Genomic DNA, 12151 nt, shown 5'->3' on the forward strand with positions numbered 1-12151 from the left:
CGGCCTCTCTCCTAAGTTTCTGCATCCCTCTACCATTGATCCCAGGCAGCCTGTAGCCTTGCAGACAAAGCAGGGCTTAGAGATGCCATGTAATGCAGCTCTCCCTCAGCCCAACACAAGCTTGGCATCCTCTCTTGTTGAATCTGCAGAGCTCATTGACCAACCTGAGCTTCCTTACTGTACCCTTGTGTCTTCCCCATCCTCTGTTCTTACCTCATCTGATCTACATGCTCCTTCTCCCGACCTCTCGTCGGATTTACTAACATCTAGCTCTGATTCGGCCCTAACTACTATGACAATGCTCCCTTTTAATTCCCACAAATCAGACCCTTCCCCACTCCCCACCCCTGAAATTCCACCCTCCCCATCCAATGCACCTCCTCCCTTAGACACCAATCTGAGTTCAACCTATGCTTCTTTTACTGTTACCACCACCTCATGTTCTGCTTCTCCCTCTGGCTCTGTTGCTGCTATTGGTCGTCCTCCATGTGCTGCACTTCCTGTTCTACCACTTTTGTCCCAGTCAGGTACATACTGAGCTCAGTGTCTCTGCTGCAAACACTAACATGGGAGAAAATGCCTGTTGGGCTGGTTTAAAAGTATACTTCAGCTTTGTTTCATGGTGTCCATCATTTATATTCCTCTTTCCATTCTCTCTCTCCTACCCTTGACACCCTTGTCCCCTTATGTTTTCCTTGTCTGCTTCAGCCTCTCTTCCCATTGGTCAGTCTTCGGACCAGCCACACAAGGGGGGGCCTGGATATGTCCCTTCCTGGAAATCCCAGGTCACCCCTACAGTGGAAGCCCATTCACCTACTCCTCTAACTCCTTACCCTGTGCTGGCTGGGCCCCCTCCTCAGCCTCATGTTTCACAAAAACCCCTTCAAGATTCTGTCCAAGCATCAGCCCTAGCTTCCCCCAGTGACCCAGATGCAGGTACAAGAACTAGGTCAAAATGGAATAAAATCCATGTTGTTGTTTGATTAGATTCAGCATGAAAATAAGTGACTGAATCCAGTCACTGTGCAGTTTTACACTGTCAGCTGATCAAAGCACATGGCTCCCCCAGCTGGTAGTTTAATCAAACCTACTGATACTTCACATACTGGTGGATAGTGTTTTCACAGGCTGCTCTCCTGTGAGGACTTGGGTGCCAAATGAACCACCAGTTTAAAAATTTTATGTCTAATTTTTCTATCTCTTTCCTCTAGAATTTAAGAGGCAGTTGAGCACACTGAGTGAAGAGGAATACCCATGTACAACACCTACAAGTGAGCATGAACACAAAAATACAGTCTCCTACTAGCATCAGGATTGCAGATGTCTGTAATGTATTTACAGTATTAAGCACTACTAAACAGTACTACTGCTAACTGTATGTTGTGTTGTCCAGCTACTGATCCCAGATACCCTAGTGTAGCAGGAATGGGCAGCATTGCCAGTCAGAAGCCAGACACATCCAGGCCCAATGAGAGGAGGAAGGAAGGACCATTTGGAGTAGAGGTTGTCAGGGCATCCGCTGGGTGAGTGAATTTTAAAGGATGAAAAGTTTTATCGGTGATGGCGTTTGTGCTTCCTATTTGGCAAGGTTGACATGGCTTTTGAGGAAAAATCCACCCTTTGATATTACTACACTGTTAGATACCATCAATTTGTGATGTTTAGTGCATTCAAGGTTTTTTTCTATGATGAAGTGATGTTATTTAATTTTGGTGTACCCAGTTCACCTCAACCTGCTTCATCTATTTGCATACCAGAATGCCATTCAACAGTGCCCAGAGAAGAGGTCTGAACTTGTGTCATGTTGCTCTGTTGTGTTGCTCAGCATGGCACTACCCAACTCAATCCATTGTGGTTATCCTGGAATATCTAAACATCCAATAATTTACTTTTTGGCCCGTAATCTGTGGGAACATTTCCAGTTTAATGCAAAACAGTGTTTGTAACAGTATTTAAAGGGTGAATATTTCCTAAAAACAAAATAATTTCCATTGAACATTAACAGCACGTAACAGCATGTAAGGCTTGTGAATTGTGAATTGTTTGCCATGATCATGGTAGCAATAAACTTGTTACACTAAATATCTGATTCTTTGTCATCATTCAAATCATTTGAAAATAAAAAAGTATACTGTGTTTTGTATTTGTGGCCCATTCATTCTAGGCCAAAGAGTTTATACCCTGACGTATTGGTTTGTTGAGAGATGGCAGACCTATTACTCCTGATGTATGAGTCCAGTCAATGTGTAAATCACAATATGTAATTGCACCAGATGAGCAGATCTGATGCACCTCTGAATTTCCTTTTAGCCCACCCCAATATTATTATGTCAGTGTAAAACATATTTTGATATTGCCCATGCCCTGTGACAAATGTCTCACACTGCGGTGTTGTTGCTGTTGCAGTGTGTCCTATGTAGAAGATTACTGCTGCTTTGCCAGGCTGGCTGATTCCTTATGTGGTTTAGAACTTGACTAATTATTTGTTTGGTTGGCATTTCTGTCTGCTTTGAGCTTCGTGTCATAGGTTGTATGGCCAGTATACATGACAGATCATAACACAGTGCTCATGTACACGTAGGCCGTTATGTGGAGCTGTGTGAAATGGCCTCAGACTAACGGCTGAGAGATGGAGATCATGGCCAGGATTTGACTGCATTACTCCCATGGAGATACAATCTCCCCACTGACATCTTAACTCTGACCTTCATTTGTTTGTCCCGCAGACCTGAGAGCATGACCTCTCTTCTGCCCTTTAGCCCCAAAGTGCCTTCAGCCCCAGGGCTCCAATATTTTGAGGTGCCAAAAACAGAGAAGAATCAGACAGTGACAAGGCTGACAAAGGCCCCCCCAAAAGTAAATCCAACAGCTCCTCCCATCCCTTCTGCACCTAAGCAAAACCCTGATTTTCCAGCGCCCGCTTCCACTCCAGACACGGAGCCTCTGGTCAAACCGAGGAGTCACTTGACCAAGATGTCCATTCAGTTAGGGACTCCAACAGCCCAACCAGAGCCTGTTCAGAGTATGCTCCTTTTTCCTGCCAACCCCCTGCAAACTTCCAGACCAGACCAGACCACCTTGCTGCACTTGCCACAAATTGCTCAAACCTTTGACATAAAACAGATGCAGAGGATGAGACAGGTCCATAAGAAATATGCTCTTACAGTTAAAGCGGGCTGTGAACCTTTAACTGTGGATTTGGGGTAAGTGTAGCATGGTGCTGAAACAATCAAAGCCTCTCCATTGCGTACGTTTAAATTTTGATCTAACCTCTGTTGTTGCAAAAGTAAATCATTAATAATTGTCATCATTTAAAACACATAGAAGATCTTTTGTCAACTTTTTAGAGTGTTTTTGTTCTGACATCATTTTTTGGTGTCTCTTATTCCTTCAGAAATGAGAGCAAGGCAACCTCAGTACCATCTGGTCTCAGAGGGGCCAGCTCCACTTTTCCCTCAACAGTGATGAGCAAAACATCTGAAGCTCAGTCAGAAGAATGGTCTATTGATAAAAGCTTACAGAGGGAGAAACCACAGAGAGGGGCATTAGAAATCACTCCTGCTATTCAGAGATCACTTGGGGACAAGGAAAGTACAGAAAACACTTCTGCCCCTATGCAGGCCATTTCAGGAATGGCCTCTGAACTTGGATTCCGCTCAGTACAGCAGCCCAAAACAGACAGGCTAGTGACACAAATGGAAAAATCAAATCAAATGGAGATAGAGAGAACTGACAATATGGTTGTGTCTATGGATAAGAGACCACTGTTGGAAAATACACATAAGAACAATGAATATACAGGTTTATTACCAAGCTCTGTAGTTGATACAGAAGAAAAGTGTGTGTACACAACTATGGTGGAACTTGTACCATCTTGTCCAAGAGGGAGCTTGAGTCTTCATTTTCAATCCACTTTGGAATCTGGATCACAGATAGTGGGAGCACCAAGCATGATAAATTTACTACCAACTTGCCCACGATTTTCAAATATTCCCGGGGTGCCATCTTTTCATCAGTCAGATGTTGTAGCTTGGCTTGCTGATAGGATATTACTATTTGCAAATATACCCAGCAAGAAATTGGCATTACTCTTGTATTCTGATTATAATAGCTCACTTCTTGAGGATGGTGTATCGACTACAAATATGGTGAACATGACACCATCCTGCTCTAGATCTGCTAGTATTCCTGGATTCGCGTCTGCTTTGAGTCAACAGCCAAAAATGGCTAACCTTCTACTTACATGTCCCAGATCTGCCAGCGCTCCAGGTTTAGCCTCTCATGGGCCTGTGACTGAATATAAGGAATGGTCTGTGGATAGAAATTCTCTATGGAAGAAGCCATTGCAAATAAGAGAGACATTTGTTTCACACATGCCTCATATTAAGGAATATACTGTCAGTGATTCTACAATAATTCAAGTTATGGTGGCCCTGTTGCCAACATGTCCCAGGAAGGCCAGTGTACCAGGGTTTCCTTTTACACAGCAGAAGGGTGCAGATATTCCAAGTATGGCCTGTCTGCTCCCTACATGTCCCAAGCAGACAATGGTTGCAGGTATGCCATCTAGACAAAAAATGAATATAGATAATGACAAGTGGCATATTTTGAGGAGATTACCTTTAGATAGACCATTGAGGAATACACCTCTGATCAAGAGGAGGTCACACAACGATGAAGAACATATGAAACATATGGTAAATATGTTACCATCTTGTCCAAGAAAGACAGCCATCCCTGGCTTCCCCTCTGCATGTGGAATGGAGCCCATTATGGCTAACCTTCTGCCCACCTGCCCCAGAGTATCCAGGGTTTTAGGTTTCCCTTCCAAGGTTTGGATCATAAATAGACAAGAGGACTGGCATGTGGATAGGACTGCTATATGGTTGAAGCCACTGAAGAACAGAGAGAGACTTAATTCACCTGTTGCACATTATCAGGAAAATGCCTGCATTGATCCTGGAATGATTAAAGTCATGGCATCCATGAGGCCTTCTTGCCCAAAACAGGCTAGTGTGCCTGGTTTTCCATCTATACCAAGGCAAGATCCCAGTATGGTTAGCCTCCTTCCTACTTGCCCAAGAAAAACAAGTGTGTGTGGTTTCCCCTCTAAAGAAATATCCAATGATGGCATTTGGATTGTGGACAGACATCCATTATGGGAGAAGCCACTGAGTAAAAATATGCTGATTCGACCTCCTTCCCTTGCTGAGAGTGAAAATAAAGATTTCCTGATCATGGCAGCCATGTTGCCATCTTGCCCTGCAAAGGCCATTATCCCAGGTTTTCCCTCAGCACCACATAAGATAACACCTAGTATGGTCAGTCTTATGCCTACATGTCCTAAAGTATCCAGGGTAAGAGGTGTACCATCCAGAAATGCACTTAAATCAGAGTCAGAGAATGATGACTGGAAGGCTCTTCGTACACTGTTTCACAAAAGACCAATAAAGGACAGATTAATTTATTTAGTGGGTGTAATATCAAAGCAGAATAAAACGGAACTGCAAGATATGGCAAATATGTTACCATCTTGTCCCAAGACAACAAGGATCCCTGGTCTCCCCTCTGCACCAAGGAAAGAGCCCAGTAGCACTAACCTTCTACCTACCTGCCCCAAAGTAGCCAGAATTGGAGGTTTTCCCTCTAAAATGTGTGTCAGAACTAGAGCAGAGGACCATTGTGTGGATAGAAGTCCTCTGTGGCAGAAGCCACTGAATAATGGAGAGAGACTATATTCGCACAGTGTTCATAATCAGGAAATTACCTGTATAAATCCTGAAATGATAAATGTCATGGCAGCCATGCTGCCTTCTTGTCCTATAAAGGCTAGGATGCCCGGTTTTCCGTCTGCTCCAAGGCAGCATCCTAGTATGGTTAATATTCTGCCTACTTGCCCAAGGCAAACTGGAATCATTGGTTTACCATGTAAAACGCCAGTTAGTTCTCAAACTGAAGATTTATATTTGGACAGGCATATTTTACTGGAGAGGCCCTTTAGGAAAGGCGAAGTGCTGATTCAAGATTTTTGGCCAGGTGTTGGTCAGGCTCAAGACAAGAGAGAAATACTCAGTTCAGTAGCTATGTTACCCTCATGTCCTATTAAAACTTTGATTCCTGGTTTACCCACAGCACCCCAGAAACTAGTGCCAAACATCATTAGTCTTGTACGTACATGCCCCAAACAGACACAGACTATTGGTTTGCCATGTAGACATCACATTCAATCAGAGCACAATGATTGGCTTGCCCTGAGGAAATCAAGTAAAGGGAGACCAGTGAAGAAAAGACCAGCTTATATTACCCAGTGGATATCAAGAGACACCAACATCCTGAAATACATGGTGGATATGTTGCCAAGTTGCCCCCAAAATGCCAGTGTTCCAGGATTTCCTTGTGCACCACAACAAGAACCCAGCATGGTTTATGTTTCACCCTCATGTCCCAGACATAGTAGAGTTCCTGGTATGCCTTCTAAAAGACCTATTTTGCCCAGAAGTAAAGAATGGTTTGTACATAAAAATTCACAGTGGGAAAAGCCACTGAAAAAAAGGTTGGGGCAAATTTTAAATGCACCTTCTTCTTTTGATCACAATACTGCTGAAAGGATGTGGGCAATATTACCCTCTTGCCCAGAGAAGTCTAGTGTACCAGGTTTTCCTTCTGCTCAGAGGCAGACATTAGCTGCTGACCCAAGAATGGTTCAGCTATTGCCAACTTGTACAAAGGTATCTAGCATTCCTGGAATGCCACTTATGGATGCTGTCAAATCAGCAGAGTGGCCGGTTGCTACCAAGTCACTGTTATTCCTTAGAGAGAGATCAGAAGTTATGTTATATTTAAAGGACGTGAATTTAGTCTATTTTGGTTGTGATTTGTTCACAGATATGGTGTCTATATTACCATCTTGCCCAAGGAAGGCTTGTTTACCAGGCTTTCCATCAATACCATGTCAAACATTTGCACATATATCAAGAATGATCAGTCTTTTGGCTACTTGTCCAAGACATTCCAGAATTTCTGGAATACCATCCAGATTGCTCATTGAAACAAATGAAGAGGAATGGAGTTTGGATAAAAGGCCAATATGGGTGAAGTCCTTAACAAACACAAGACTTGCTGTTATACATGGCCAAAAGATGTCTTTTAGAGAAAAGGGAACAGTTAGAATTATGGTGTCAATGTTGCCACCCTGTCCCAAAATTTCACATATTCCTGGATTTCCTTCCAAGTTACAACAGAGACCAATGAAACCAATGAATGATGGCCCCAGCATGTTGCAAACATTACCTACTTTACCAAAACACACAAAAGTACCAGGACTACCTGCAAGAAATCACATGAAAGAAAATGGTGGCTGGGATTTTGACAAGGAAACTATTTGGGAGAAACCATTGAATAGAAAGCAAGGGGTTGTTTACCAAGAACATACAATGACGGAGATGTCATTGAGAGACAAAGAAATGATGCTTAGCATGCTGCCACCATGTCCACGGCAAGCCATCAATCCTGGCTTTCCATCTGCTGTGCGACAACAAGCTTTTAATGTCAAGACAGAGAAAGAGCCAGCCATGGCACAGTTGTTGCCATCTTGCCCAAGAAAGTCAAATATCATTGGTTTTCCCTCAAGGCTTTCAGTTGTTCTCGATGATAAAGTGAAGGGATGGGCCATGGCAAAGACTGAGACTGTACTCTGGGATAAGCTGCTGAAGTTGACAGGCAACACTCAAGAGTGCAGCCCAATTAAAGGCCATTATGGAACTCCTGACAAAGATATAATGAAGGCAATGTGCTTTCTAGTACCATCTTGTCCAAGTATTGCTCTCAGCCCTGGTTTTCCATCAGTTCCACAGCATGAAGCAGTAAGCACTCCAAATATGGTAAATATTGTGCCATCTTGCCCAAAGAAAGCCTCCTTTCCTGGATTTCCATCCACACATATTCACCATTCAGAGCAGGGTTGGCCAGTTAATAAAACACACTTGTTGATGAAATCATCAATGGAAAGATTTACAGATGTTATGTCAGTACCTGACAAAAAAGAAGGAAGAGTAGAAGTTACATTACTACAAGAGTGGCCAAATGAAGAAGAATCAAATTTTGAAAAAGCACAGAAAGAGTTTGTATTTGCTGAAGGTACAGGAGTCAACACACCAGATGATCTAAGAACTATGAAGATTGCATTACCGGCTTTCCCACAAGAAGCTAATGTAACTACTTTTCCGTCTGTGACACACCCCAAAAGAGAGCGGATACAAATAAGCATGACAGGTCCACTACCACACTGCTCAAGGGATTCCCATATTCAGAGCATTCCATCTACAGAGAAGAATGAGAGCAAAAACCTGATGAGTCAACGGTGGTCAAAGGAACAACAGTTTTTGACAGGGAGATCAAAGCAGTTTATGTTCTCCACCCAGTTAGTACCAGAGGATGTACAACAAAGAATGACTATTGAGACATCAACCTGTCCTGAGCAGGCCATTGTCCCAGATCTTCCACGATCATGTTCAGAAGTCCAGGTGTGGGATGAAGCCAATCCAGTCAAATTAGTTCTTGATAGAAAAGAAGCAAAATCTGAAAGTTGCTCATTGTTGGAAATTCATAAAAAGGAGCGGGGCTCATGGACATCAAATGAGGCTGAAGAAATAGGCGTATTAGAAAAAGGGTGAGTGAGTGGGAGAAGCATAGCAGATAGAATGCTGAATTGTGTCTGAATTTTGCAGAGATTAAGAAAATTACTCTCTGTGATGTCAGTGGAATAGTGTCCAAGACATGCTTTTCAATTCTGTTTTCAGACATTTGCACTGCAGAATGTGGCACTCCATTCCTGACATGCCATTATTCTTGAGTGTCAGAGAGAGGTGGGTTCCCTTGGTTTGCACGATAGTTGGGCTGTTACTTACCCAATAATGCTTTAGCACCATCAGCTCATCAACATCGGACTGACACACTGGCCATTATATTTGTGTTCATAATGTTGGTTTGTATGGTGTTCATCCAATTATGTGGTTCACCGTATTTATATTTTTTTCCCTCTTGTCACTTGTCATTGTTTCAGCCCTCTGGGTCAAACCCATATTCAAGAAAGACAGACATCACTATATGGCTTGGGATCAGCCACTGACAAAGAAGCAGAGATGACTGAAGTCATAGCTGTTGCTGAGAGTGATGTTTTAATGCCACTAGAACAGTCACATAAAGAAGATTCAGTAGAGAAAATGTTAGAATCAGATATCAGAATGGGCGGACTTAGTACAAGTAGAAAGACTGAGAAATATACTGATACAGTGGACCCAGGGGCTGTTACCAGACACTCACAGAGTGGGTAAGTGTGAGAGAGCTGAATACTGGGCTTTACCTTGTCAGTGTGATGTACTGTAGATGTAGTTATTTGTGTTGATTTGCATGGTGTTGTATTTATAATGTAGCTCTTGAAGTGGATTTACAGAAATGTTTGATACTTTCATATTTTGTCTTTAAACACTTAGTATTTTAATAGCATTTTTTAAGCTTTTCTAAAGCTTTTCTAATAACCTCTATAACTAGTAGAAGTGAGTAAGGCAAATGTGGCATTTTGTCTATGCACATGCAAGAGTGCAGCTTTTTAAGTTCTCATAAAGACTGGTTGTAGACTGTCATATTTGGAATGATAAGCCTTCACAATGCATGCACAAAAGTGATGTAATATGTGTCTAGTTTTATTGTTATTGTTGCTAGTTTTATTGTGAAATTGTCACAATGGAGTTTTGTCATATTTTTACGTGGATTTTGACTAGCCATAAATCTATACAGTAAGTGAAGCTGTGATCGCTTGTGATTGACTGATGTAGGTATCTAACTGCAATGCACTGGGATGCACTTGCACAGAATTTTTTTGACGGCAATTGACTATGATTGTAATTTCCCCTTTCCCAGACATGAAACTGTTGGTGCACTTGGACTCCAATCCATCAAAGTAGTCAATGTTGAGCAGCAGTTAGAAAAAAGTCCTACGGACAGGAGCATTCTATGGGAGAAGCTACCAAAAGAGACCTCAGAGCTTACAATGGACACATCAAACAAAAACAGGAAAGGGATAAGAATGGTCAGCGCAGTCCCGTCCTGCTCCAGTGCAGACACAATCCCAAGCCTTACTTCTGGAAGCTCTAAAATAGATGGAGTGAAGGCAGAGATTGAACCTGGCATGGTAAATGTAATGCCAGTCTGCCCAACAGTCAGTGGTATATTTGAATTCCCCTTTGTTGAAAAACAGACAATTGAATTCCGATTTGACAGTGGGGCCACTTGGGAGAAGCCATCAAAGGATGCATATGCAGTAGAACGTGTGGCTGATAAAAAGCCTTCCTGCTCTACCAGGACAAGTCTTCAAGGTGTCCCATTCTCCATGAGGCCTGAAATTGAGCACAAGCAATCCACTCTCTTGCAAACTTGCCCCAGTGTGACAAACATTGCTGGCATGCCCTCTAGATTGTCCATCAAAGAAGAAAAACAATGGCTTATAGATGAACAATCGCTTTTGGAAAAACAAGCAAGAGAAAGGAAAGCATTGCTGGTGTATTCATCAAAGCATGATGAAATGAGCAGGAAAGCAATGATTTCATTGGCACTGTCTTGTCCCAAAGCAGCCAGAATCCCAGGGTTCCCTTCTGTGCCCGAGCATAGTGTGGTCCATCATGAACCAAATATGGTACATTTTTTGCCCTCTTGCCCAAGATTATCCAGTATACCTGGTTTGCCATCTATCAGTATAGCCAGTTGTAGTTCATGGTTATCTCATCAGGAACCACTGTTGAAGAAGAAAATGAATATGAAACCTGTTGTTAGAGATATATCAGAGGAAGCAAAGGATGAAATGAATGAAATGGTAGCTTTATTACCATGTTGTCCAAAGCATTCCTGCATACCAGGTTTTCCCACAGTTGCACAACAAACTATTTTACACCATGAGCCAAATATAATAAGCCTTTTAACTTATTGCCCTAAAGTATCCTGTATTGAAGGTTTTCCATCATTAGTGGAGTGTTTGAGCAAAAATTGGGCCACTGATTACAAACCCTTATGGGAAAAGCAGAGGAAAATCAGCATGGTTGTGATTAAAGATAGACAAGATAAAAATGAAGTGAAAACAATGTCAGCTCTGGTCCCAACTTGTCCCAAAGAAACTTGTATCCCTGGATTTCCCTCTGTTCCTCAACTTAGAGTAAACTATTATGGTTCTAGTGTGGTCAACCTTCTTCCATCTTGCCCTGCTGTGTCTATTATGGCTGGTTTTCCATCCATGCAAAAAGCTGATAGCAAAGACTGGAACACCGTTCATCAGCCATTATGGCAGAGGCAGATCAAAGATAAGTCAGCAATATTACTAAAGAATTATCGGATAGACAAAGAAATGAAAGAAATGGTTTCTCTTGTACCAAGCTGCCCAAAAGAATCCTGTATCCCTGGCTTTCCCTCTGTACCACTTCCCAGAGTGATTTATTTTGTGACAGTGCCAAATATGGTCAGTCTTTCATACTCATGCCCAAAAGTTTCACGAATACCAGGTTTCCCATCATCTAACTGCACAAAGAATCAAGAATGTACAGTGAGCAAGGAGCCATTACTGGAGCTGAAAACTAAAGAAAAGCAAGTCTTCTTGTCTGACAAATGTGACAGAGACATGAAATCAATGGTTTCCATGGTACCGTCTTGCCCAAAAGAGACGCGGATTCCAGGATTCCCATCTGTTCCAAACCCTAAAACTGTGCATTATGGACCAAATATTGTCAGCCTTCTTCCATTGTGCCCCAAGGCCTCCAAAATACCTGGAATTCCATCTACTGAGGGGTATGAAAATGTAGGATGGTTGACAGAAAAGGAATCATTGCTGAGAAGACCACTAAGGAAGAATGTCATATTTGAGACATCAAAAGACAACAGAAAGGCCATGAAGCATATGGTTTCCCTTGCACCGTCCTGTCCTAAAGTGGCCAGCATTCCTGGTTTCCCATCTCTCCCAAATCCCAAGGTGGTGTATCATGAGCTAAATATAGTCAACCTCCTCCCTTTGTGTCCCCTCGTTTCCAACATACCTGGATTTTCATCAATTGAGGGTGACAAGAGAGTGTGGGTTGCTGACCTTGGTTCACTGATGAAGAGACCACATAAT

General features: G+C 42.4%; 1 protein-coding gene across 2 annotated transcripts in view; it reads left to right on the forward strand.

The window, feature by feature from the left end:
• Window positions 1–12151, forward strand: part of ehbp1l1a (EH domain binding protein 1-like 1a) — a 43176-nt gene that overhangs the window by 16975 nt on the left and 14050 nt on the right. For both annotated transcript variants that reach the window (XM_030076578.1, XM_030076579.1), the window contains 2 exons: window positions 1212–1271; window positions 1394–1523. In XM_030076578.1, the coding sequence (XP_029932438.1) occupies window positions 1212–1271; window positions 1394–1523 (190 nt within the window). The remainder of the gene's footprint in view (window positions 1–1211; window positions 1272–1393; window positions 1524–12151) is intronic.

The sequence above is a fragment of the Myripristis murdjan genome, chromosome 18 (assembly GCF_902150065.1).
Source record: "Myripristis murdjan chromosome 18, fMyrMur1.1, whole genome shotgun sequence".
NCBI lineage: Eukaryota > Metazoa > Chordata > Actinopteri > Holocentriformes > Holocentridae > Myripristis > Myripristis murdjan.